This window comes from Jaculus jaculus, chromosome 8, assembly GCF_020740685.1.
Source record: "Jaculus jaculus isolate mJacJac1 chromosome 8, mJacJac1.mat.Y.cur, whole genome shotgun sequence".
NCBI classification, from domain to species: domain Eukaryota; kingdom Metazoa; phylum Chordata; class Mammalia; order Rodentia; family Dipodidae; genus Jaculus; species Jaculus jaculus.
Window position 1 is genome coordinate 109,888,956 of NC_059109.1, and position 27,141 is coordinate 109,916,096.

The following is a 27,141-nucleotide window of genomic DNA, read 5'->3' on the forward strand; positions in this document are numbered from 1 at the left end:
CCTAAGGTTGATGGAAGACTTCTTTTCAGACAATAGTTCACGTAGCCCAAGCTGCCCTCAAACTTGCTATGTAGAAAAGGATAACCCTGAATTCCTGATCTAGCTTCCAGCCAGGTGCTGAATGACACTGGTTTATGCAGCACTGGAGATCTGACCTTTCTGCATGCTGGACAAGCGCCACACCAACTGAACATCCCCAGGCCAAGACTCCTTTGAAAGGGGGCTGGGGGAGTATCAAAGGTGGCCAGATACCCCCTGTTCAGTTCCCTTTACCCACCCTTGACTCCTCCACTACAGAAAGCTCCCAGAAGCAGACACCACGACGGAGTTTGGAGTGTGAGACGTTTTATTAGGATAAACACCTGTGAAAAGAAGAGGCAGGACCGGGCACTGGAACAGCTGCTTCAGGCCTGGCCAAGCCTGGGCTGCTCTGGGGCAGGGAACCGTGGAGTGGCCTGGTGTGAGAAATGTCTCTCAGTGTCTGTCCCACATAGACTCCAAATAGTCTAGTTCAGAAAGAGTCCGGGGCAGGCCTGACTGGGAGCTGGGAGCGAGGAGGAGCTTTGGGCCATACGCCTGAAAGAGCCAACAGCTGGAAGTCATCCCACTGGCCCTACATCCGGCATGGGAAGCCCCTCCTTGCCCAGGCTTCAGTAGAGAACACACACCCTGCCTGCCTTACCTTCTCAAGGTCCTCTCTTCTCAGGGTCTTCCCCCAGCTTGAAAGGAAGCTCTCATTATAAATCCTACACTACACTCAGCCTCAGCTGGTGTGTGCTTGTGTGCGTGCGTGTGTGAGGTGGAGTGGGAGGGGAGGGGACAGAGACTTTCAACTTAGGAATTCACTGGATCTGACAAGCAGAGCAGGTGGCACGGACAAAAGTCCCGGTCTGTTCTCAAAGCACAGTCAGAACCTCATGAGAAACAGTGTGGACTGTTGTCCCCCGTGCACACACCTGGGGAACTGTACAGAGGACTCAGCACCGTGTGACACACGGTAGGCCTCTGGCCCAGACTGCCCGGTGGGGGTGGGGGGGTGGGGAGTAAGCTGATTCTCCTTTGGTCAATGGAGTATCACTTCATGGAACACTAAATGCTGCTCACCCCCTGTGAAGCAAATACCATTATGATCCTCACACATATGGAAAGAGCTGAGAGGAAGCCAGATTGCTCAAGGTCACACCACTGCTCAGAGGTGAGGAGTGACACAGCATTGCTTCCTAAGCCTCACTGACACAGGTCAAACTGACTTCCTTGGGTCAGACCTACCTGTTTCCTCTGGCCCAGAGTTTTTGTGTTTTTTTTTTTTGTTAATTGAGTCAGCTTGCATTCAATTACAATGACTCCTTTCCAGCATCTCTTGGGGGAAAAAAAAAAGCGGCCATCTGGCCACACTGTGGGCTGCATTCCCACAAGGTCACTACTGGCAGGAGGTAGGCAGCTGCCACTCTTGGCATTGGTTGATGACACCAGTGCCCACTCAGACTCTGCCTGGCCAGTTCAGGGAGGAGTTTGCCATCCTTAATGAAGGCAGGGATTTCTGAGATTGAAGGAGACAGAGGCTGAGAGATGCCAGGTGCCTTGCTGAGACACCCAGGTCTAAATCCTGTGCCAGCTGTTTGGGGAGGGGTGAGGAAAAGCAGAAACGTGCAGAACCACAGGGCAAGCTCGGGGCAAATACACTTTTATTCAGTCCTGGCATCAGACTGGCGAAGTCCTGCTGTGGGTGCCAGTGCCCCAGATGGAGGGACCCTTCCCCTCAGCTACGAGACTAGTTCTCCAAGACCACAGACAGTGACATCTCTTCACTCACATGACGTTTTCCGTTTTTTTTTTTCATTGTCTTTTTTGTTATTATTTTCTTAAAAAAAAAAAAGGAAAAGAAAAAGAATAAAGAGCGCAAGAAAGGCCCAGAGCCGGAGCACCAAGCTTAAAGGAGGCAGCTGGTGGCTTTGTCAGCGAAGGGAACGCGTGGGGCAGAGACCTCTTGCAGAGACCCTGGGCAAGGGTCGCGGAGGACTCTGGGACCGTTTGTTCCTGAGATTTGTGTGTGTGAATGAGTGTGTGTGAACCACCCAGAGGGTGAACACACGGCCGGTGAGATACAGGTAGTGAGGGCAGAGGGGGATGGTGGTGGGGAGGCCGGAGGGGCGGGGCTCGAGCGGGGACACTGGGCGAAGGGGAACCGGCACGGGGCAAGGATCTGGAAGGCACCCTGAACTGGACACAACTTCCTGACAGTGCCATCTCTTTTCACTCAAGGGAAGTCTGAGGCGCAGTCTACTTCCACTCAACCATTCTGTCTCCAGGGCTGGGTCGCTCTCAAAACAGTTTAGCCCGTGCGCCTCAGCCCTAAACCCTAACGCCAAGATGCCTCAGTTTCTCCCACAGAATACTGTAGCTGTGATTGTTGAGAATGGATTTGGGTGATAGGAAGGGGCGGTGGGCTTTAGGGAGGAGCCCAGGCTGAGAGGGTGCCCTGAGCTGATAGGGCGCTTCCCGAGGAGAAGGGGGAAGGAGCAGAGGGGACCCTGTCCCCAGACTGGTAGGTGTCTTGGTTCTGAGTTTTCTTGGACAGTCACTTCTTGGTGGATTTCCAAAGACCCAAACCCCAAGTTCTCACTTAAAGAAAAGGAAGTTTTCGGGGACCAAGATGGACTGTAAAGGCAGTCATGCGGTCGAGGTGGTGGTGGGCATGGGTGACCCCATCAGAGAAAAGGGGTCGCGCCACTTGGGAGAGTTTCAAGCTCTAACTAACCCTGCGGGCCAGCTATTTTCTTTCTCTCCCTTTGAGTGCTCCTCCCATTAAGGCAGTGACGCCCCGATAGGTCGAGAGAAAGCCACGGGCTCCAGGATCAAAGGATTTCTAAGGATCGCTCAACATTCGCCCCCTCCTTTCCGGAGTCGGAGACAAGAGGCATGCAGTTCGGCTGGGACCAGCCCCCTCTTAAGTAGCATCAAGCATGCGCGAGAAGGGGCGGGCCCAAGTCGAAGGGTGGGGCCTCGCGCTCTCGAGGTGGGGGGAGGGACAAGGGAGAAGCGCGCTGGGCAGCAGCTCCCCCCACGAACCAGCAAGGCAGACTGGGTGAGGGCGGAGGGGTTCCCGAGCGAGGGGGCGTGTCGTCCGGCCACGAGGAGGGGCGTGTGCAAAGTGGGGGGAGGGGCGCAGGTATGTAACGGGGTGCGGGAGGTGTCACCGAGAGGGGGGGCTGGCTGCTGGTGGCTACGCGGGATGGGACTGGATGGGGAGGGGCTTGGTTGTCAGGGAAAGAGTGGGAGTTGGGTTGCCTTGGGGTGTGTCTGCGGGGGAGGGGTATGTCTGGATCTGAGGGGGGGATGGGCACAACTAGGAGGGGGGGAGGCTGCGCGGGAGATGGGGTGCCAGCCTCGGCCTCCGAGGGGCCCCAATACCTGATTCCTGTATGTAAACAGCTGGTTTGGGGGCGTGCGCGCCCCGCTGACGGTGGGCTCAGTAGGTGAAAACCAGGTCGGCGATACTAGACGGGCGCCAGTCCCCCGCGATCATCTCGGTAACCTCGGGGGTGCAGTAGTCCGGGAACTCGAAGTGGGACGTGCCAGACGGGGGCAGCAGGTCTGGGTCGCGGTCCAGGGCGCTGCAGTCCAGGCCAGCGGCGACCGGGGGCATCCTGGACAGAAAGCCCAGCGGCTCCTCCCCGGACGCCACCCTCTCCTCTTCGCCTTCCTCCGCGGTGGTGGCCTCCTCCTCCTCTTCCTCAGGTTCCTCGTCCTCCGACAGTGTCGGGGAGGCGGCAGTGGCAGCCACCCCTTCGCCGGACGGTCCCTGGGCGCGCTCCGCTTGGCCCCGGGTGGCTCGTCCCGCCGGGACCATCCTCCACAGCTCCCGTCCGGGGGTCTCCACCAGGCGCACTTCCAGCAGCTCCTCGTCGTCGTCCTCATCGTCATCCTCCGGCGCCGCCGCGCCGCCCCCCAAAGGCCCTCCCGCCGCTCGGCGGCCCCCGCGCCCCGGCAGCTGCGGCCCAGGTTTCAGCCGGCTACCGCCGCCGCCGCCGCCTCCTCCTCCTCCTCCGGGGGGGCGGGGCCGCGCCTTGGCGGGCGCCCCCTTGCTCTTCTTGCGAGGCCGGTACTTGTAGTCCGGGTAGTCGGCCATGTGCTTGAGGCGCAGCCGCTCCGCCTCCCGCACGAACGGGATCTTCTCCGAGTCCTGCAGCAGCTGCCAGCGGCGGCCCAGGCGCTTGGAGATCTCGGCGTTGTGCATGTCGGGCCACTGGTCCATGATCTTCCGCCGTTCGTGCTGCGACCACACCATGAACGCGTTCATCGGCCTCTTGATGTGGCCGCTCGGGGTCTTGCACCAACCGGGCTCGCGCGCCCCTTCTTCAGTCGGTCCGGGCCCCGGGGGCGATGGCCCGCCGTCCCGCTTAGCCCGCGCGCCCCGCTGCTGCACCATCGCGCCTGGGCCCGGGGCCGCTAGACGCCGCCGGGGGCCGTCCGCATCCTCCGCGGCTGGCGGTGGGGGAGGAGGCAAGCGGCGACGGAGGGGCGGCCCCGCCCCGCGGCTCAGCCCGGCCCCCGCGAGCTGGAGAGCGAGGAGCTGGGCGCTCGGGCCCAACGGACGGCGGGGGGTGGGGTGGGGTGGGGTGGGGGGGAGAGAAGAGAGAGAGAAGGTCAGCCGCGCGGTCTCAGGCGGGCTCGGCGCGTCCCCGCCGCCCCGGGCAAGTTGCACCCTGCCGCACGCCACGCATTGTTGTGCGGGGAGCAGAGGAATCGCGCCTCCAGGACCTCCGAGGGCTCTTCTTGCAGCCTAGGGCAACGCAGCGGCCCGCCCGCCCGCCAGCCAGCCACCGCTGCCGCCTTCCAGTGTCTTTCTCCCCGCGCGGCCCCGGCGGCGCGCGCGCCTCCCCTCCCCTCCCCCTCGCCGTCTGCGGGCCGCTGCGGCGCGCGCGGGGCCGCCCCGTGTAAACACTGAGGTGCCCGCCTGGGCTGCGGCCGGGCCACGCCTCGTGCTCGGCGGCGCGTCACCCGTTGCTGGGCAGAGAATTCAGTATTTGCATCTCCCAATCGCTGGCGGCCGGGGCGGGGCGGGGCGGTCTCGCGCCTGGGATGGGGATGGGGGCGGGGGGGCGTGGAGCAGGGATGAGATCGGCTTCTTTTCTTAGGTTGGGGGTTGGAGGGAAAGTGATGGAGGGGGGCCAGCACCGAGCGCTTCCCATCTGGCTCTCAAAGCTCTCCCTCGCTCCGTGCTTCCTTTGCAGTTTTAGTTCATTGAGAGAGACACCTGCCGCCAGGTAGCACTCCCTTCTACCGTCGCCAGGAGAGAATGTGTAAAGGAACCGAGATTCAGAATTTTTTTGTTGTTTTTCGAGGTAGGGTCTCCCTCTAGTTCGGGCTGACCTGGAATTCACTGTGTAGCCTCAGGGTGGCCTCGAACTCACGGCGATCCTCCTACCTCTGCCTCCCCTCCGGAGTGCTGGGATTAAAGGTGTGCGCCACCACGCCCGGCTAGAAAAGCTTTTTAATGGGACGTATCGTGTCACAGATGTCCCCCCACCCCCACGGTCTGCTGCACGCAGGATGCAGCCACACCTAGGTTTAGCAAATGCTTCTGGACCCAATGAACGAGTGTTTGTGTCCTGCGAGGGACTCCAGGAATCCCGAAGGGACTCTAACGTCCGATTGCCGGAGACCAGCCGGGAGGACACGCACAGTGCAACTCCAGTGCCAGGCTGGCGCTCCCCGGACGTTCCCCGGTGCCTTGCCGGGCCACCCAAGAGATCACAGTTAGGCGGGCCGGCGCTAGCCGCGCGCCCTCGGGAGAGGTTCGGGGATGCGCTGGGGCCGCGTCCTGGGCCCGTTCGCAGGCGCGCGCGGCCGGGCTGCCCCCGGGTGCGGGAGGTGGGGGCGCGCTGCCCCGCCCGGGGCGGAGCCTGCTACGAGGGGCGTGGCCTAGCGGCGGCCGGGAGGCGCGTGGCGGGGAGGGGCCGCGCGCTCCCCGCTTACCACGTGTGAGCCAGTTTTGGCACCACCCGGTGTGTGCGGCCCCTGGGTGGGTGGGGGGAGGTCACCTTCATGGCAACGTGGGCTTGGGCGGTGGGAGGGGGCGCGGAGCCGTCGCCCTTGTAAACCGGGGCTAGGAGAGGGGTCGCAACGAGGGTCTCGGAGGTGGCATTTTTCCCTGGCGGCGGGGAACGCGTGGCGAGGGCGCAGCCAGAGGTGGAGGAGCGTGGGCCGAGGGGCGGCGCGGGGTGGTGCTGGGCGCGCGCGGGAGAGGTGGGGAGGGGGAGGATGGAGCACCCCTGGTGGGAGGGGGCAACTCTTAAAGGCCCAGGCCCTTGGAAGGAGCTGGCTTTGCTCCCGCCCATGGGTCCCCGCACCTCATTGGAAGCTGGAAAATCACTGCATTTTAATCCTCCCAACTGCAGCCTGGGCGGTTCTTTGTTCGATGGAGTCAGGCTCCCTGCGTTCACTTCCCTGTACCTCCTCTGGCTTTATCTTTTAAGAGGAGATAATACAGTTTTTCCCCTAATGTGTTTTTTTTTAATTTTTATTTTAACGGATTAAATAGGATAATGTGTGTAAACATGCTCCTGAGACCTAGTAAGCGTTGTGTAAAAGTTATCTGGAACTAGATACCGGGAACGGTAATGAACCCAGGTCACCAGCAATGCAAAGATACCATCTTAAGGAGAAAAAGAATTAGTGGGGTTGGGATGAATTTAACACCTCAAAAAAGCCACCCAAGTAGTAATCATAGGAAAATACAAACTTCACTGAAATTCCTTAGCTCATGTCAGGCCTGGTGGCTTATGCTTGCAGCCTCAGCACTGAAGAGGCTGAGGGAAGACTGTTGAGAGTTCGCCCCCAGCATGGGATATGTAGTTCTACAGTGTGAAGCTCTGGCCAAACACCATATTTAATATTTGTATTATGATTATTTGAGGCAGGATTTCACTCTAGCCCAGTGTGACATGCAACTCACTGTGTATCCTGGCTGGCCTCAAACTTCCAGCCAACGACCTAAATTCTTGGATTAAAGAAGTGAGCCACCAGCCCTGGATAATGTTTGTATTACCTTAAGTGGCATAAAAATCGCTGATCTTTTTCTGTACTTAAAAGTCTGTTAAAGGCTTGTTTTAGACTCTACCTGCTGCTAGCATCAGTCCAGTGTTTTTGAGCACTTCCTAAGCATATTCAAGGCTGGATTAATTTGGACCAGGATGTCACCGTTCTCGAAGGAAGGAAAGAAAGAAAGAAAGGAAGGAAGGAAGGAAGGAAGGAAGGAAGGAAGGAAGGGATATACCCATTATTTTGCCACCCTTCCCTCCTTTCTCTCATACATGTGTCTATCCACTCAATAAAAATTTGTTTTGTTTTGTTTTAGCTCGAGGCATGGTGGAGAACACCTTTGATCCCAGCACTTGGGAGGCAGAGGTGGGAGGATCCCTGTGAGTTCAAGGCCACCCTGAGACTACATAGTGAATTCTAGGACTGCCTGGGATTGATTGAGACCCTACCTAGAAAAACAACAACAATAAAAATGTATTTTTGTATGTGTGTGTGTGCGCGTGCGCGCACATACCAGGGTCTTGTGCTGCTGCAAATGTGTCAGACACATGTACTACTTTTGTTTCTGTCTTTACTTGGGGTCTCGGGAACTGAACTCTGTTCAACAGCCTTTTCGTGGAAGCACATTTAACCATTAAGCCATCATCCCAGCCCAACAAAAGTTTAGCAATACTATTCCAAAGGCCCTATGATGAACCCTGGATAGCTACCAATACTCTAGCAAAGTCTGTTCCTTGGTAAAGGGAAAACTAAAAGCAAAAAGAAAAGCGGGCATTTTATTGTGCCAGGCACAGAAGTTGAAACCAGGGCTACTGGGTTATAGAAGTGATGAAATCCCAGGTCCTTCTTAGGTTCCATTGGGGGAAACAGACATGAACAAGGTAGAGCTGGAGGAATGGCTTAACAGTTAAGGCATTTGCCTGCAAAGCCAAAGGACCCAGGTTCATTTCCCAGGATCCATGTTAGCCAGATGCACAAGGGGGTGCATGTGTCTGGAGTTCATCTGCAGTAGCTGGAAGCCCTGGTACAGCCATTCTCTCTCTGTATCTCCCCTTCTTTCTGTCAAATAAACAAATAAAATAAAATATTTTTTAAAAGAATAAGGTAAATTTGTTTTTTGTTGCTGTTGTTTTTCGATTTTTCAAGGTAGGGTCTTGCTTTAGTTCAGGCTGACCTGAAACTCACTCTGTAGTCTCAGGGAGGCCAGGAGCTCATGGCACTCATTCCTACCTCTGCCTCCCAAGTGCTGGAATTAGAGGCGTGCGTCATCACACCTAGATATGTATATATATATTAAAGTGTAACAAAACAAGGTACCAGGAGGGCGAGTGCCTGGCACAGAAGGGATGCTAGCACCTAGGCAGGGAGTTTAGATCTCAGGGTGGTGAATTGCTCATTCATGGGTCTTGGGGAGCAGGGGGCAGGAAGGTACCCAGGCAAAGGAAAGAGCTGGTGCACAGGCCAGCAGTGGGGATGAAGTGTTGAGAGAGATGTGGGGGGGGGGGTCTTCAAGACCAGAGAGTGAACTTGGGGAACAGGACAAGTTTATGTGGAGCTAGAAAGTGTGGCATTTGGATCTGGAAGCCATGTTAAAGAGTTCCCCTAGGCAATACATTACCACAAAAGTTCTTTAGTTGTGGCGTAAAAATGATCAATTGTGCCCTGGGAAGATTAAGGAATTTTGAGTGGATGAATTGGAGGAGGGAAATTTGTGCATGTGTGAGCAGGGAAGAGATGTTTTCGTTTTGCTGAAGTCACCATGCTATCATGGCTTATTCTGACCTTCTGGTGCGAGTAACTCCCCCTCCTTGGCCTCCCAAAGTATTGGGACTGCAGACTTGTACCACTGTGCATGGTTTGGAAGAGGCAAATGTGCGGGAGAAAGATAAAAACTATGTCCACAAGGTCAGCCTGGGCTAGAGTGAGACCCTACCTTGAAAAACAAAAACAAAAGACCTATGTCCACAAATTCCTTTATTTTCACATGTGTGTGTATGGGTGCACTAGAGTCTTGCTGCTGAAAATGAACACTGTATGCATGTGCCACTTCTGGCTTTACATAAGTATTGGGGGATTGAACCTGGCAGGCTTTGCAAGCAAGGTCCTTTAACCATTGAGCCATCTCCTCAATCCTGATTTTGCATTTTCACTGTTCTTGCATCATGAGGCCTTTACAAGTAAAACTAAAGTTACTGAAACCTAAGTACTGGGACCCCAGGGCAGTCCATCTGATAACACAGAATGCCAGTAAGTACCAAAGAGGTGCATAAGCCTGTAACCCCAGCACGTGGGAGGTGGAGATTGGACAGTCATGAGTTCAAGGTAATCTTCAGCTACATAGCCAAATCCAGGCCAACCTGTGCTACATATGACTCTGTCTCACACAAAGAAAGGCAGGCAAGTAGTGTGTGTGGTGTAGATGTACTGACAGATTCACATGCCAGGCAGAATGGAGCAGGGCAACATGGGACACAATGGCACATCATTTAAAAGCTGGGAATTGTTGACTTCTGGAATTTTCCACTTAATATTTTTGGACTGAGGTTGGCCTTGGGTAACTGGAATTGCCGAAAGTGTAAGCACAGATAAGGTGGGCGTACCATGACTAAGGCAAGGTTATTACACCAACTGTTGAATCCTGAGGATGAAGGGTTTATCTTGGCTCAAGGCTTTAGTATTTTCATTCCATAGTCACTTTGTGCCTTTTCAGTGGGCTTGAGGGGAGGGAAGCTTAGTGACAGAAAGTATTGGGGGGTAGGTAGCTTTTTATTTTATTTTAATTCTTTTTGCTTTTATTTTTATTTATTTATTTGAGAGTAACAGACAGAGAGAGAAAGAGGCAGATAGAGAGAGAATGGGCACACCAGGGCCTCCAGCCACTGCAGACCAACTCCAGATGTGTGCGCTCCCTTGTGCATCTGGCTAATGTGGGTCCTGGGGAACTGAGCCTCGAACCAGGGTCCTTAGGCTTCACAGGCAAGTGCTTAACCGCTAAGCCATCTCTCCAGCCCAGGGGAGTAGCTTTTTAGATCACAATCATTGTTTAAAACTTCAAAAATACTGAAATTTAGATGAAAAATTATTTTGGGATTTATTATCTTAATGCCAAGAAACACCCACTGTTAACATTCTGGTTTTTTAAAATGTAGTTATTTTCATCTCTGTATATCCTTTGGCTGACTCCATATTGTCTCAGTTTTCACTTAAAATTATAGCTTACCGCTGGGGCTGTAGCTTGGTTGGATGCTTGTCTTTTATGTATGAGGTCCTGAGTTCAATCCCCAGTACCACATAATAAACTAGGCGTGGTGGTGCCCACCTGTAACAGAAAGTCCTTGAACCCTAAACCCTAGGTTCATTTCTAATTTTAATCAAAGAATTGACTAAAAAAGGACTGAGGAGGATGATCATTAAATTATTATATTTATTGAAGCCGGTCGTGGTGGCACATGTCCTTCTTTAATCCCAGCATTTGGGAGGCAGAGTAGGAAGATCACCATGAGTTCTGAGACTACATAGTGAATTCCAGGTCAGCCTGAGCTAGAGTGAGACCCTATGTCAAAAAATCAATGAATACATAAATAAATTAATTAAAAGGAGGAGCTGGTGGAGATAAAGCTGGTGGAAGGCTAGGTGTGGTGGCGCACACCTTTAATCCCAGCACTTGGGAGGCAGAGGGAGGAGGATTGCTGTGCGTTTGAGGCCACCCTGAGACTACATAGTGAATTCTAAGTCAGCCTGGGCTAGAGTGAGACCCTACCTCAAAAAAAAAAAAAAAAAAAAAGAGTTCAGTGGAGGGAAAGCTCCCCCACACCTGGAAGTTCCCACGTGGTCAGGCTGCTCTCAGAGCGTGCTCTCCCCTTGCAAAGGTATTTATAACCTTATGGTGATGGGCCTGTCTTCTAGCTCAGGGGCTAGTCCTGACCAAGTTCCCAGGGCTGAACTTGACCAACCACAGTGTTTAAATCCTATGAAAGCCCTCACTCCCAGGATGGGCCCAGGTTGTAGAAAAACAGGTCTAGAGAACCAGGCAAGAGATAAGTCAGATAGATCATCCTTGATTTCTAGCAAGTATAGACTTTCCTGTCTTTTTTGCTTTTAGGGGTCCAGTCACCCTAACTGCCTACTTCCTCTCACACCCGGAGGCAAGAAGAGCAGCAGTTTCTTGTCATCCTCTGCCACATAGTTTGAGGCCAGTCTGGGCCACATGAGATTTTTGTTTCAAGAAAAGAGCCATGAAGCTGGGCATGGTATCTCATACCTGTAATTCCAGCACGTAAGAGGCTGAGGTAGGCTTTCCATGAGTTTGAGGTCAGCCTGGGCGAGAGTGAGACTGCCTCAATAAATAAGAAGTGGGGTGTTGTTGAAGAGATGGCTCAGTGGTTAAAGGCCTGATATTTCAAATTTTTTAAGTCAAAGGCTCCAAGTGGGGGTGGAGAGATGGCTCAGTGGTTAAGGCCCTTGCCTGTAAAGTCTAATGAACTGGGTTCAGTTCCCCAGGACCCATGTAAACCAGATGCACAAAGTGGCACATGCATCTGGAGTTTATTTGCATTGGCAGAGGCCCTGGCATGTCCATTCTCTCTCTCTCTCTCTGCTTGAAAATAAATAAAGTTAGAAAGAAAAGTTTCAAATGGTCCCGTGAAATGGCAGCACTGAAGCATGTCAAGATGGTTGCTCAGCATCAGAGTCACTTGGCACCACTGTTTACTCTGAAGCTGCTGTTTAAATGCACCCACAAGTGGAACCAAAGTGACTGGAGACAGGAAGCAAGCTTCAGCAATCCCACGCTGCTGGGACTTATTCCCATAACTAACACAAGCCATTGACTCGGGCTCCTGTAACTGTGAGTGCTTTGAATTAACTTTCTTGTAGATTAGAATGTTTATTATGCACATGCCATATAAAGCTTGCTAATATGTTATTAACTCAAGCTACAGCATCACTGACGTGGTTTAGAACTGTGGCTGCATGGAGCTAATAAAAAGCAGCCCGACTTTCAATCAGTTTTATTATTCTCTAAATTCTCTCCAGACAATGCATCCTGTCATTGCCTGTGCAGCCCACTTGGTACACTGTTGCAGAGCACTGAGCAACTTCTGTATTCACCCTGCAACCGTGTGTCCTATAAACTGTGGGGTCAGAGAACCTGACAAGACTTCTTATTATTTATTTCATTTATTTATTCGAGAAAGAGGCAGATAGAGAAAGAGAATGGGCATGTCAGGGCCTCCAGCTACTGCAGATGAACTCCAGATGCATGCACCACTTTGTGCCTCTGGCTTTACATGGGTCCTGGGGAATCAAACTTGGGTTGTTAGGCTTTTCAAGCAAGTGCCTTCACCACTGTGCCATCTCTCTAGCCTAGGTTTTCATTTTTTTGTTTTTTCAAAGAAAGGTGTTAATCTAGGTCAGGCTGATCTGGAACTCACTATGTAGTCTCAGGCTAGTCTCAAACTCAGTGATCCTCCTACTTCTGCCTCTTGAGTGCTGGGATTAAAGGTGTGTGCTACCATGCCCTGCATAGCCCAGGTTTTTGGACTTATCTAAATTTCATTCAAGCCTGGTGTGTTGGTGCACACCTTTAATATCAGCATTTGGGAGACTGAGGTAGGATGGCCATGAGTTCCAGGGCAGCCTGGGCTAGAGACCTGGTTAAAAAAATAGATAGATAGATAGATAGGATTTTTCAGACTTGGATCCCAAAAAATATAAAATCCTACATTCATATTTTTCCAATGTGTTGAGAATGTAATTTGGTGATTAATAATAATGGTTGTGAAGCCGAGTGTGGTATATTGCACCTATAATCCCAGGACTGGGAGGCTAAAATCGGTTGATCACCATGAATTCAAGGCCATTCTGGGCTACAGAGTGAGATCCTGTCTCAAAAAGCAACGCGGGAGGCAGAGGTAGGAGGATCACCATGAGTTCGAGGCCAGCCTGAGACTACATAGTGAATTCCAGGTCAGCTTGAGCTAGGGTGAAACCCTACCTTCAAAAAACAAAACAAAGCAACAAAAAAAAAAAAGAAAACAAATTAATGGTTGTTAATTAATAAATATTTACATAATTAATATATAAAGCGGAGAAGGGGGGAGTAGGCATATCAAGGCCTCTTGCTACTGTAAATGAACTCCAGATGTATACACCACTTTGCGCATCTCCCTTTATGTGGGTACAAGAAAATTAAACCCAGGCTGTCAAGCTTTGCAAGCAAGCACTTTTTTTTTTTTTTTTTTGAGGTAGGGTTTCATTGTAGTCCAGGCTGACCTGGAATTCACTTTGTGTTCTCAGGGTGGCCTCGAACTCACAGCGATCCTCCTACCTTTGCCTCCCGAGTGCTGGGATTAAAGGTGTGCACCACCATGCCCGGCTTCAAGCAAGCACCTTTAACAGCTGGTCCATCTCTCCAGCCCTAGAAGGTTTTAAAAATGTATTTGGTTCATTTAAAGTCCAAAGAGTCAAAGCTATGTGGCTTTAGACCTGTTTAAATTTGTGTGTATTCATGGGTAGTATGTGGTGTGTTTGTGTGTGTGTGTGTGTGTGTGTGTGTGTGTGTGTGTGTGTGTGGTGGGTATGCATATCAATTGCACCCTATACAGTTGCAGAAGTCAGAAGAGATTGTAAGGTGCCATTCTCTTGCCTTTCTTTTTTATTTCCTTGAGACAGTTTCTCACTGAAGCTGGAGCTTGCAGAATCTTGGGGTGTTGGGATTACAGGTGTGTGTGGCCATGCCCGGCTTTTCCCATGAGTGCTGGGGATCCAAATCTGGTTCCTCATGCTTGCACAGGAAAAGCATTTATACACTGAGCCATCTGCACATCCCTAAATTAGAATTTCTTCTTGCTTAGTGTGGTGGTTCACTCCTGTAATGCCAGCACTCAGGTGGCAGAGGCAAGAGAATCGCCGTGGGGTGACTCCTTGAGCTCATGAGTCCCAGCCAGCCTCGTCTACATAGTGAATTCCAGGCCAACCAAAGGCTACATGGTGAGATCTTGTAACAAGAAGAGAAAAACAACGAACTAATACAAACAAGGAAAGAGGACTAATATTAGGGATCATTTAAAATGATATGAACCAACCTATAATGAATGAAATGCACGTAGCAGGCTACAAACAAATCCCATTATGTTGCCTTTTTATTGCCTAAAAACTGTTTTAGTAGAGAATAGCGAATATTGTTGCATAATTCAGTTTTTTTTTTTTCTCTCTCCTTATGTAAAACACCAGCCAAAAATTATGCAGGCTGCAACTGACAGACACAGTACTGCTAGTTCCTTCTAATTTGGAGAATTCCTTAAAAAAAAAAAAAAAAGATCAAGGCTTGTTATGTTAAAGCTGGTGGAGGGCAGTGTCATTGGTAGTATCCCTGAGTTCTCAGTCAAGGGACCTGCCGATTGGTGGCTTCCCAAGATGGAGCTTGGAGCCCATTGGCCAGGGCCCTGGAGAGTGTGGTGTAATGGACAGCCAAGGCCCGCGCGCCTGGTTTCTAAGGCAACCGAGGCTTGAAAGAGCCGCTCAGATTTCGGCGCCCGTCCCAGGCTTCCCCTTCCGGAGGGGGCAGGGCGGCCTGGATTTGAGGGCCTGGGGAAGAGGGATGGGGGCTGGGAGTTAAGGATTCTTGGTCTTCTGGGGACCAAACCATCCTAACATTGCCACAGTTGAAACAGCTCGATGAACCGGGCCTGTGTGCTCACTAGAAAAAAAAAAAAAAAATCAGCCAAACTGAATGGCAGTCAAAGATAATTGACCCATGATTCCATCTTGCTCATCCTCCCACTGATAACATGTTGAACACAACGCCTGGCTCCAGCTAGGTCCCAGTACTTCATGTGAGGAAGGAAAGAGGGGAAGATGGAGGAGAGCGGGAGGGAGGTCACATGATGTGGACAATGGGGCATGGCCCGCCCTTATGGGCTAAAAGTCCACAGTTGATCTTTGCAGTTATGACAGCCCTGGATATAAGGGCTTGGAGGAGGAGTCACTAAAACGCTGGAAGAGGGCTGGCACTTGCTCACTGCAGTAAGATCATTCCCTGGCTTCATGTCCTTCTCAGAGGTTCAGTTCTCTAGACGCCCCTGTCATTGTGTTCGGGGAATAAACAGTGCCCACTTCATTGAGTTGGTGCCAGAACTAAGTGGAGATAATGCATGTGAAGTTTATTTATTTTATTATTATAATTATTATTATATTTTTATTTATTTATCTGACAAAGAGGGAGAGAGAGAGAGAGAATGAGTGGGTGCACCAGACCGTCCAGCCACTGCAAACGAACTCTAGACGTGGCGTGACCCCTTGTGCATCTGGCTAATGTGGGTCCTGGGGAATCGAACCTGGGTCCTTTGGCTTTGCAAGCAAATGCTTTAACCACTAAGTCATCCCTCCAGCCCTATTTTATTATCATTTAAGAAATTTATTAACAACTTCCATGATTACAAACAATATCCCATGGTAATGCCCTCCCTCCCCTCACTTTCCCCTTTGAAACTCTATTCTCCATCATATCCCCTCCTCTTCTCAATCAGTCTCTCTCTTATTTTGATGTCATCATCTTTTCCTCTTATTATGATGGTCTTGTGTAGGTAGTGTCAGGCACTGTGATGTCATGGGTATCCAGGCCATTTTGTGTCTGGAGGAGCATGTTGTAAGGAGTCCTACCCTTCCTTTGGCTCTTACATTCTTTCCGCCACCTTTTCTGCAATGGACCCTGAGCATTGGAAGGTGTGATAGAGATATTGCAATGCTGAGCACTCTGGTCATCTTTCTAGCACCATGATGCCTTCTGAGTCATCCCAAGGTCACTGCCATCTGAAAAGAGAAGGTTCTCAACCAAAAATGAGAGGAACATTAAAAGAATTGCTTACTGGGCAGTTTGATGAGCATAGTATATACATTTAGCCAGACAGCAGCAGATGTTATACCCCTAGGGCTCATGACTAACCCTGTTTTAGGTTTACAGTATCAGGGATGTATTCCCTCCCATGGAGTGGGCCTCCAGTCCAGTGAGAGGGCAGTTGGTTTCCCCCAAGACAGACGTGCCACTATTGCACCAGTTGGCTCATTTGGCCTGGCTGGCCAAATATAAGGCTTGCAGTGTCCACTGTTGAGGATCTTCACTGGTGATTTCTCTTTCTCCCATTGAACTGCATGCAGAATGGCTTCTTCCAGTTTTGTGTTATTTTATTATTTTTAATATTGTATTTTTATTTATTTGAGAGAGAGGGAGAGATGGGCACACCAGGGCCTCTAGCCACTGCAAACAACTTCCAGATGTATGTGCCACCTTATGCATCTGGCTTATCTGAGTATTGGGGAATCAAACCTGGCTCTTTAGGCAAGCACCTTATCCACTGATCAATCTTTCCAGCCCAGTTCCTTTCCTTTGGGTTTTTTGAAGTAGGGTCTCCTGCTAGCTTAGGCTAACCTGGAATTCACTATATAGTCTTAGGGTGGCCTTGTACTCACTACCTCCTACCTCTGCCTCCCAAATGCTGGAATTAAAGGGGTGTGCTAAGATGCCCAGCCTCCACTTCCTTTCTTTTTGACTTTTTTTTCTCTCTCTCCCTCAAATAAACAAAATGTGTTTTTAAAAAACCTGTAAAATATGCAATATTTATGCAAATAAGGTTGTCATCATAAGAGTTTATTTTGAGAGAACTGAAAGTGACCATAGCGCTGGTCAGGTGGCTTAGCGGTTAAGGCGCTTGCCTGCAAAGCCAAAGGATGCAGGTTTGATTTCCCAATACCCAGGTATTGCCAGATGCACAAGGTGCATGTGCATCTGGAGTTCTTTTGCAATGGCTGGAGGCTCTGAGGCACCCATTCTTTCTCTCCCCCCTTTTTTATCCTCTCTCAAATAAATGAAAATAAAATATTTTAAAAGTGACCATGGGCAGGCATGGTGGCACATGCCTTTAATCCTTGCATTAGGGAAGCAGAGGTAGGAGGATCACTGAGTTTGAGGCCAGGCTGGGACTACAGAGTGAATTTCAGGTCAGCCTGGGTTAGAGTGAGAACCCACCTCACAGGCAGAGGTAGGAGGATTGCTATGAGTTTGAGGCCACTCTGAGACTACATACATAGTGAATTCCAAGTCAGCTGGGCTAGAGACCCTACCTCAAAAAAACCCCAAAAACCAAAAAACAGAACACAACAAACAAAGTATCAAAGCTGGGCATGGGGGCACACGCCTTTAATCCCAGCACACGAGAGGCAGAGGTAGGAGGATCGCTGTGAGTTCAAGGCCAGCCTGAGACTACATAGTGAGTTCCAGGTCATCTAAGCTAGAGTAAGACCCCACCTCCAAAAGACAAAAAACAAAAAGCAAAACAAAAACCAAAAAGAAAAAGAAAATATCAGAGAAGGGGCTAAAGAGATGGCTCAGCAATTAAGGTGCTTGCTTGCAAAGTCTGATGGCCTAGGTTCGATTCCCTAGTACACATGTAAAGCCATATATGCACAAAGTGGCACATGTATCTGGAGTTCATTTGAAGCAGCAAGGGGCCCTAGCATGCCCATAGTCTCTCTCTCTCTTTCTCCTTGCATATCAGTAAGTCAAATAAAGTTGCTTGCTTTTTATCTTTTTTTTTTTTTTTTTTTTTGGTTTTTTGAGGTAGGTTCTCACTCTGGCTCAGGCTGACCTGGAATTCACTATGTAGTCTCAGGGTGGCCTCGAACTCACAGTGATCCTCCTACCTCTGCCTCCCAGTGCTGGGATTAAAGGCGTGCACCACCACGCCTGGCTCTGCTTTTTATCTTTTGAGGTAGGGTTTCACTCTGGCCCAGGCTGACCTAGAATTCATTATATAGTCTCAGTGTGGCCTCAAACTCATGGTGATCCTTTTGCCTCTGCCTCCCAAGTGCTGGGATTAAAGGCATGCGCCACCTTGCCCAGCCAATAATTTTTTTTTTTAATTTTATTTATTTATTTATTTGAGAGTGACAGACACAGAGAGAAAGACAGATAGAGGGAGAGAGAGAGAATGGGCGCGCCAGGGCTTCCAGCCTCTGCAAACGAACTCCAGACGCGTGCGCCCCCTTGTGCATCTGGCTAACGTGGGACCTGGGGAACCGAGCCTCGAACCGGAGTCCTTAGGCTTCACAGGCAAGTGCTTAACCGCTAAGCCATCTCTCCAGCCCCCAGCCAATAAATTTTTTAAAGAAGACAGTAGATAAATGAGAGGGTAGGGAGATATGGGGTGTGTGTGTGTTGGTGGGGGGAAGTATGATCCAAGTACTTGTATGAAAATGTCCTTATGGGCTGGAGAGATGGCTTAGCGGTTAAGCGCTTGCCTGTGAAGCCTAAGGACCCCAGTTCGAGGCTCGATTCCCCAGGACCCACGTTAGCTAGATGCACAAGGGGGCGCATGCATCTGGAGTTTGTTTGCAGTGGCTGGAGGCCCTGGCGCTCCCATTCTCTCTCTCTCTCTATCTGCCTCTTTCTCTCTCTCTGTAGCTCTCAAATAAATAAATAAAAATAATTAAAAAAAAAGAAAATGTCCTTATGAAATCCAGAATCATGTATAATAAATATATGCCAATAAAAAGTATTAGGGTGAGGTGGGTGTGTTCGTGCCTACCTTTAATCCCAACACTCAGGAGGCCAGAGTAGAAGGATTGCCATGAGTTCAAGGTAACCCTGAGACTACATAGTAAATTCCAGGTGAGCCTGGGCTAGAGAGAGACTGTACCTCGAAAAATAAAAAAAAAATTATCAGGGTGCATCATGCCTCGGGTGAATATTGAGCAAGCTTATTTTAGATGCAAATGCACACATGTGCATGTGTGGTAGTGCACTGGAAAATGTGTCTCTTACTCTGGGATGTGTTGAAATCATTTGAAAACCACTGCTCCATGATTGCTGCTTTATTTCTCAAGCCCAGAACCCTTCTGGAAACTTGAGATCTTTGTATACCCAACCGCTTCTTCCACACCTCCTCTTAGACATTGTGTTAGTCAGTTATCACTGCAGTGACAGAACACCTGACAGAAGCTTAGAAGGTGGCAGGAAATATTTTGGCTTTGTGGTGGTTTGTATCTGATGTCCCCCACTCATGTGTTCTGTATGACTGGTTCCCAGCTGATGGTAATTTGGGAGGTAGGGCCTTGCTGGAGGAGGTGTGTTGTTGGGGGTGGGCTTAGGGGTGTTACAGCCCAGCTCCCTCTTGCTAGAATTGGGCCTACTCTCTTTGGTTTGTACCTTCTGTGGCAGAGGTGATGTCCAGCCCCTGTGCTTGCTGTGCTTTCTTCTGCCACCAGGAAACGTCCTCATGAAACTGTAAAGCAAAATAAAACATTTCCTCTCACTAGCTGCTTTTCAGTCAGGTGTTTTGTCCAGCAACACAAAGGGAACCACAAAAGGTTCACGGTTTTAGTCCAGTATGGGGAGACTGTGAGAGAGCAAAGCGGTTCACCTAACAATGGCCAGGAAGCAGAGAGAGAAGGTCTATAATGGCTTTCTCCTTCTCTTATTTTTGTTTTGGACAGAGTCTCAGTCTCACCCTAGGCTGGCCTTGAACTCTCAGTGATCCTCCTGCCTCAGCCTTCCAAGTATTGGGATTATAGGAGTGAACCATCATGTCCAGCTTCCTAAATCTTGCTGTTTCTTTGTCCATCTCTATCCTTCCAGACGCAATCCTCATTTCCCACCACTTAAACTGTACTGTTTCCACTTGGACTTTTGTCTAATCCATTCTCTATACTTTACTGAATGATATTTAAAAAATACATCCATGTGGGCTGGAGAGATGGCTTAGTGGTTAAGCACTTGCCTATGAAGCCTAAGGACCCTGGTTTGAGGCTCAATTCCCCAGGACCCACGTGAGCCAGATGCACAAGGGGGCGCACGCGTCTGGAGTTCGTTTGTAGTGGCTGGAGGCCCTGGTGCACCCATTCTCTCTCTCTCTCTCTCTCTCTCTCTCTCTCTCTCACTCTGCCTCTTTCTCACTCTGTCTGTCACTCTCAAATAAATAAATAAAAATACATCCGTGTGGGGCTGGAGAGATTGGTGGGTGGTTAAGTGTACTTCCTGCACAAGCAGGAGGGTCTGAGACTGTCCCAGTTTGAAACTCCAGAATCCAAGGAAAACAGCTTGACACGGCCACATGTGCCTGTAATCCTAGTCCAACAGTGGAGCAGAGACCAGGGAATCAATGGAGCCTACAAAAGCAGCAAGCTCTGGGATCCATCTCAAATCACAAAGGGCTAAAAAGTAATAGTGCAGGACACCCAATATTTGCTCTGTATCACCGCAGTCAAGTGTAGTTCACTGCAAGGGCATATACACGTGCATACACCATACACACACACACACACACACACACACACACACTATATATATCACACACACAAGCAAAAATAACTACATACCCTTGGAGCTGAAGGTGAAACTCAAGGGGGCATTGCCTGCCTAGCATGTGTGAGGCCTGTGGGTCCACACCTCAGCACCCAAAATAAACCAAACACCAAAAAACAACAAAATCAAACCTGGCTGATGTGGTACACGCTTCTAATCCCAGCTCCCAGGAGGCTTAGGTGGGAGGACCACTGAGTTTGAGGCCAGTCTGGGATGCAGAGCATCCTCTTCCTTCACCTTCCAGAAGTGGCCCCTGGCTTCCTTCTGAGAGGTAGTAACTCAGTTCTATGGTGCTCTAGAAGTCAGTGCTGCTGTTCAGCTGAGGACTCATCCCTTTCTTCAATACCTAGAACGGTTTATATCCAAGCCTGGAGGGATATATAAGATTCCGGTTTCTAAATGACCATGCCTTTTCCCACTATTTTCATTACTATCCAAGTTGCATAGAAAGGATGCACACAGAACCGTGCTCTACTTACATACTGAACTTAACAGAATGCAGCACTGACTGAAGCTGAGACAAACATTGCATTCTTTTTCTTTCGTTCTTTCTTTTTTGAGATAGAAAGAGGCAGAGAGAATGGGCACACCAGGGCCTTTCAGCTGATGTGAACTAACTCCAGACACTTATGCCTCCTTGTGCGTATGTGCCACATTGCGCCTGTATCTGAGTCCTTCACATCACTGTGTATCTAGCTACGTTTTTAAACTTTGCAGGCAAACGCCTTAACCGCTGAGCCATCTCTCCAGCCTGTTTTTTTTTTTTTAATTTTATGTACTTGCAAGCAGAGACAAACACAAAGGGTACACCAGGGCCTTCAGCGACTGCAAGTGAACTCCAGATGCATATGCCACTTTGTGCATCTGGCTTTATGTGGGTACTGGGGAATTGAACTTGGTTTGTTACGCTTTGCAGGCAAGCATCTTAACTGCTGAGTCATTTCTTCAGCCCAAATTCACTGTTCTTAAGATATGGCCAGGCTAGAGGGATGGGTTAGTGGTTAAGGGATTCACCTATGAATAGACTCTAGACCCAGGTTCGATTCCCCAGTACCCACATAAGCCAGAGGCACAAGGTGGTGTATGCGCTTGGAGGGCATTTGCAGTGGCTGGAGGCCCTGGCACGCCCATTCTCTCTCTCTTTGCCTCTTTCTCTCAAATATTTAAAAAAAGATAGAGCCTACTAGCCCTGTGTCACCTTCGGCTTTTCCTCTAACTACATCTGTGCCTCCACCCTCCTCTAGCCTATGGCTTTGGCATGCTGGGCAAGTCCTGGCACTGACCTACATCCCCAGCTGTGCTCTCTGCACACGCTGTCGTCTGTAGGACATCTCTTCCCAATTCCATCTTGTGGGTTTCGGCCAAGACCTTGTCTGTTCCAGGGAACCATTTCCTTCAGACATTTCTAGACTGGCTAAGTATCTTAAAATAGCTTGATGTCACAGTGGGACTTGCAGGGTTGGCTACCTGTCTCCATCTTCCATTACAGCCACTATCTTGGTTCATGGTTTCTCTGCTCCACCGGCCCGTAAGGATCTGTGCAAGCAGAACGAATCCGCGAGCCGGCCAGCCTCCCTGAGGAATTATAACTTGGGGGCTGAGCGAACGGGAGAGGAAGCTGGGGGAGGTTAGCTCCGCTCCAGCCGACAGCCTCCAGCCCAGGCTCCGCCAGCCAGGCGGGAGGCCCCCGGAGCAGATCCTGTGGGGGAGGGGCGGGGAGCCCGGGTCTTCCTCCAGGCTCCTGGAGGGTGGGGGAGGGGCGGGCGAGGGACGGCTCCTTCCACCCCGGCTCCCCGCCCGCTGCCTGCTGGGAGGATGGGGGTGGGGAGCCGGGAGAAAGGAGGTGTTCTCCTGTGGGCCTCCCGCCGGGAGCGATCGTGAGGGAGGATGGGAGAGAGAGGTCCGGGAGGGGCGAGTCCGGTGGCTGTGGGATTCCAGGAGGGAGTGGGACTGGGCCGGCTCTGAAAGGCAGGCATCCCAAGAGCCTACCAGGCCCCGACTCCAGATCAGCTCAGGAAATAGCTGTACGGTCCCCCAGAATCAGCGTGCTGGGAACTTTTAATGATGAAATCAGATCATCTGAACACCTCGCAGCTGGAAGTCCGTCGGGGCGGTGGGGTCCGCAGAGACCTGGACGTTATTCAGCCAACAGGCCCCATCTGGGCCTCTGGCAGGCACATACCTGTAATCCCAGCGCTCCACTTAAGTCGCCTAAGCAGAATCCAGAAACCACCAGCTAGGAAGAGGGCCTCAGAAAACAAAAACTAAAGTTTTATTGGTGACCTGACTGCAATGCGCTGATTAGGTAACCCCGGAGGGCCTGGCGTGGCCTGCTAGGTACTAAATGTTGACTGCAGGGTAAATAAATGGTATGAGGGGAAAGATAGTGAAGTTGAATCTGTGTAATTGTGCATACATCATTTTAAAAAGAAACTGCACACTGTTAGTAGTATAAAAGATAAATATTTATTCAGAACAAATCTTTAACAATATTACATCCTAAGCCACAAGAAAATAGCAAAACATAGCAAAGACAATTAAAAGTAGGGTACTATGTCCTTTAATTGTAACTTGATTACACGTAGTTGGCCCAGCCCTCTGGCTTGGCCAGTTTCCCAAGATCATTTTAGAGTTAACACCTCACTCATAATTCCGGGTTGAAACAACCTTTCTTCTGAGAGTCCGAGGTTGCTTAAAGGCTTCAGGTGAGTCTGGCTAGCTTCTCTCAGGATCCTAGTTACTGAGGCAAAGATGCAAATGTAAACCTATGGTAGGTTTCCTTACCCAGGGGCACCTCCATTTCTCACTGACGACAAAGAATGGGGAGAGGAGGGCCTCCAAAGGGCCTGACCCATGACCCATTTGAGAGGTGGTACCCCAGGGCAAATGCACGTAGCCTCGAACTTGTTCCTGGGTCCTTTCCCTAGCTCTCAAGTATTTAGAAGTCCCAGTCAAGCCTTCCCTTTCTGCTCTCTCTCATAGATGATTTCTCAGTACTGCTCTGAGCTCATCGCTGTGGAGAGATCAGACTTTCTGGGTCCTCAAATGCTGAGGAAATTGTGCAGTGTGAGAGGTAGTGAGATGAGCACCGGGTCTGAGGTCAGGGAACACTACCAAGGGCGCCAGACAGCTATGCAACTTTGACCCAGTCATTTAACCTCTCTGGGCGTTTATCTGCTGGAAAACAAAGGGGTTGACTTAAAAACCTCTCGAGGTGGAGGAAGGATGGTGACTGCAAGTTCAAAGGCAGCCACTGGCCAACAGAGCTCCAGGGTAGCCAGGGCTACAGTATGAGACCCCGTGTCACAACTAAACCTAAAAACCAAACCCCAACAAGCCCACCACCACCAAGTTCTACAACAATAAAAGCAACCACCTCTTAAGTCCTTCCCAGCAGCAAAAAGTTTAGGTTCCATGATTCTATGAAAAATGACCTCTGAGCTAAACAGAAGAGTTGCCACAGAGTCCGTAAGTCTTTATGCCACAGGAGAGGCCCTTGGCCACCATTCAGGGCTCACTGGTTCGGATTACATACACTTCTAACAACACTGGTTTCACAAATTCTCAGACCACAAAGATTAGAAGCAGCAAGTTAAAAGGGCACGGGGTAGAGCTGCGCCAAATACTTGACGGAGTGTCCGACACATCGGGCCCCGCACACGCAGAGGGGACAAAAAGATGAGCAATGCAGCTCAAAAAATGAAAACCCCAGAAAACAAAATATGAGGAGGGAGGTAGTATAAAATTCAAGGGGGGAAAAAGTAGACAGAAAAAAAAAAAAACCAGCAAATACAAAATGAAAAGATTTTTTAAAAAGTTAATTAAAGGGAAAGGGGTAACATGCATTTATAATTCTGGACAGTCCTTACTGGCGAGACCCACCGTGGCAGAACAGGCTGAAACGGAGTGAACTCGTTTTTTAAGAAGGCATAGAGAAATGTCTCTGGTGGGTTTTAGAAAGATCTTCCAAAAAACGATAAAAAACGGTTTCAAAAAAAGTTTTGGCACTTAAAGAGGGGTAAACTGGCTGTGTGTTCAACGCGGCAGGCAAGCGGGGTGTTCAGTGTCCTGCCACACCTGTGAGCTGAGCTGCCACGGAATTGTGAACTGCTTTGGGACACTGGGCAAAGGCGTGTCCCCGCTTGCCACACAGGTTGCACACGATGCCCTTCCGGCAGTAAGGACTCAGGTGTCCCTCCTCCCCGCACCTGAAACAGCGGTCCTGCGTGCAGCTGCCGCTCATGTGGGTCCGGGAACCACACTTGAAGCAGGTCTTGGGCTGCCCCTTGTACCAGCTGTAACCTCTCTCGGCGCCCAAGAAGAAGGCCCCCGGCAGGTGCCGCACCCCGCCCTCCCCCTGCCGCAGCTCGATCTCGCACTTGTATTCCCCTGTCCAGATCCCAAACCTGTCGGTCACTTTCACGGGCACGGCCAGAACATCGCAGTGGCGCTTGAGCCAGGTCACGATGTCCTCCACGTCCACCGTCTCGTTCCGGAAGAGGATGAAGAGCGTCTTCAGGCTGGACTTGCTCCGCCCCAGCACCACGAAGTTCTCCCAGCAGTCCTCCCGCTCGCGCTTCTCCTCGTACTCGCGGAGGAACAAGGCCAGCTTCTCGGCCGAGCGGAAGCTCACGTCGAACTCGCGGCTGCCCGGGATCTGGATGACCGCGTAGATGTCGCTCGGGTCCATGCCGATGGAGCGCAGGATGAGCGTGCCCACCACGAAGTCCCGGGTCGGGCAGGCACCCTCGTCACCCTGGAAACAGATGCGCACGAGAAAGCGACCCTTACCCGGGGGCCCCGCCGCCGCCGCCGCCGCCGCCGCCGCCGTCTCCGGCTCGTCCTGCAGGGGATGCTCGGTCGAGTCCTCCGCCTCGCCGGGCCCGGAGGGAGTTGCCATGGCTACCGCCGCTTCGCTCTTCTTCCTCCTGCCCGGGTCCGCTGCGCCTTTCTTCTTGCGAGCATCCGCGGCCTCGCAGGCCGGCTCTCTGCGGCGGCTCTTCGGGTCCCCGCGGCCGGCCGGGGGAAAGTCGCCGGGACTCGGCGCCGCCAGGCCCGCGGGGGAGCTGAGCCCGCTGCCCGCGCTGCTGCCACCGCCACCGCCGCCGCCGCCGCCTTCTTCCTCCCGCCTCCGCGGCTCACGGAAGTCACCCTTCTTCTCGGCCAGGTTCTTCACCACCTGCGCCCAGCCCATCTTCTCGCGGGCGCCCTCGGCCTCGTCGGCCCGGGCCGCGGCCTGTGCGGGCAGCGGGAGCTGCGTTTGGTCCGGCTGCCTCTCCTCCTCCGCGCCGCCGCCGGTGGCCATTTTACCTCCTTCCCAGCATCCTCCACTCGCTCCCGCAGCCAAAGGGCGCCCATGGCGCGCGCCCGCCCGCCCGCCGCCGGCCCGGGGCTCGGGGGCCTCCCGCGTGCGTGGGAGGGCTTTTTTTTTTTTTTTTTAAACCCTCTCTCTGAAATTCGACACCTCCCCCCCCCTCCCAACACTCGCACAAGATGGGACCCGGGCCGAGCCACGTTTCCGCTGGCCGCCGGGCTCCACCTCCCCTTCCGCGGCGGCCGCCCTGTCCCGCCGCCCGGCTTGGCCGCCTCGGGCCTCGCTCTCGAGGATTTGGCGTTTCGCAAGAGGTCCTCGATGAACTCCCGCCCCGGGCGCTGCTAAACGGCCCGCAGCCCGGAGGCGGGACCGGCTGGACCGTCTTGCTCCTCTTGGAGCACAAAGTTTGCACTTCCTCAGGGCCCCGCTTGCCTTTCCCTTTCCCCAAAGCGCACCACAATGCGTCATTCCCCCCTCAACCCAGTTTTGGATTCTGAACTTTCAGACTCACAGAAAAACTGTAGTCAGGACTTTTAACTTTTGTTTTGTTTTGTTTTGTGTTTTGAGGTAGGATCTCGCTAGGCTGACCTGGAATTCACGTAGATTCTTCTACCTCTCAAATGATGAGATTAAAGGCGTGTACCACCACGCCTGGTAATTTTTTTTCTTTTCTTTTTTAAAATATTTATTTAAGGCGTGGTGGCGCACCCCTTTAATCCCAGCACTCGGGAGGCAGAGGTAGGAGGATCGCCGTGAGTTCGAGGCCACCCTGAGACTACATAGTGAATTCCACGTCAGCCTGAGCCAGAGTGAGACCCTGCCTCGGAAAAAAAAAAAAAAAAAAAAAAAAATTTATTTGACAGAGAAAGAGAGAGTGGGGAGAGAATGGGTGCACTAGAGCCTCCAGCCATTGCAAATGAACTCCAGATGCGTGACCCCCACTTGTGCATCTCGCTAACGTGGGTCCTGGGGAATCGAATCAGGGTCATTTGGCTTTGCAGGCAAATGCCTTGACTGCTAAGCCATCCTTTCAGCACCCCCCCCCCCGTAGCTTTTTCTTTAAATTTTATTTATTTGAAAGCAGAAAGAAACAGTGACAGACAGAGAGAGAAAATGGGCATGCCAGGCCCTCCCGCCACTGCAAACTTCAAAAGCATGCGCCACAGTGTGCATCTGGCTTACGTGGGTCCTGGGGAACCAAACTTGGGTCCTTTGGCTTTGCAGGCAAGTGTCTTAACCACTAAGCCATCCCTCCAGCCCACATTGACTTTTTGCTACTTAAATTTTGTTTTGGAGGCAGGGGCTTACTCTAGCCTAGGCTGACCTAGAACTCACTTAGTAGCCTAGGCTGGCCTTGCACTCATGGTGATCCACCTACTTCAGCTCCAAAGTGCTGGGATTAAAGTTTGTGAGCCATTGTGCCCAG

The 27,141-nt window shown here is 51.2% G+C and overlaps 2 protein-coding genes and 1 long non-coding RNA gene across 3 annotated transcripts; all 3 read right to left on the reverse strand.

The window, feature by feature from the left end:
- Nucleotides 1–1,668: 1,668 nt before the first annotated feature.
- On the reverse strand, nt 1,669–4,437 carry Sox12 (SRY-box transcription factor 12). Its single transcript, XM_004668056.2, has one exon. The coding sequence runs from the start codon at nt 4,427–4,429 to the stop codon at nt 3,470–3,472; it is 960 nt and encodes a 319-aa protein (XP_004668113.2). The 5' UTR covers nt 4,430–4,437; the 3' UTR covers nt 1,669–3,469.
- Nucleotides 4,438–19,255: 14,818 nt separating this feature from the next.
- LOC123462727 lies at nt 19,256–22,020 on the reverse strand. The gene is made up of 3 exons (XR_006638489.1): nt 21,869–22,020; nt 20,533–20,769; nt 19,256–19,322 (listed from the first exon to the last, which is right to left on the reverse strand). It is a non-coding gene; the product is annotated as an uncharacterized LOC123462727 (long non-coding RNA).
- Nucleotides 22,021–22,848: 828 nt separating this feature from the next.
- Nucleotides 22,849–25,718, reverse strand: Zcchc3 (zinc finger CCHC-type containing 3). Its single transcript, XM_004668057.3, has one exon. The coding sequence runs from the start codon at nt 25,704–25,706 to the stop codon at nt 24,462–24,464; it is 1,245 nt and encodes a 414-aa protein (XP_004668114.2). The 5' UTR covers nt 25,707–25,718; the 3' UTR covers nt 22,849–24,461.
- Between the last annotated feature and the right edge of the window lie 1,423 nt (nt 25,719–27,141).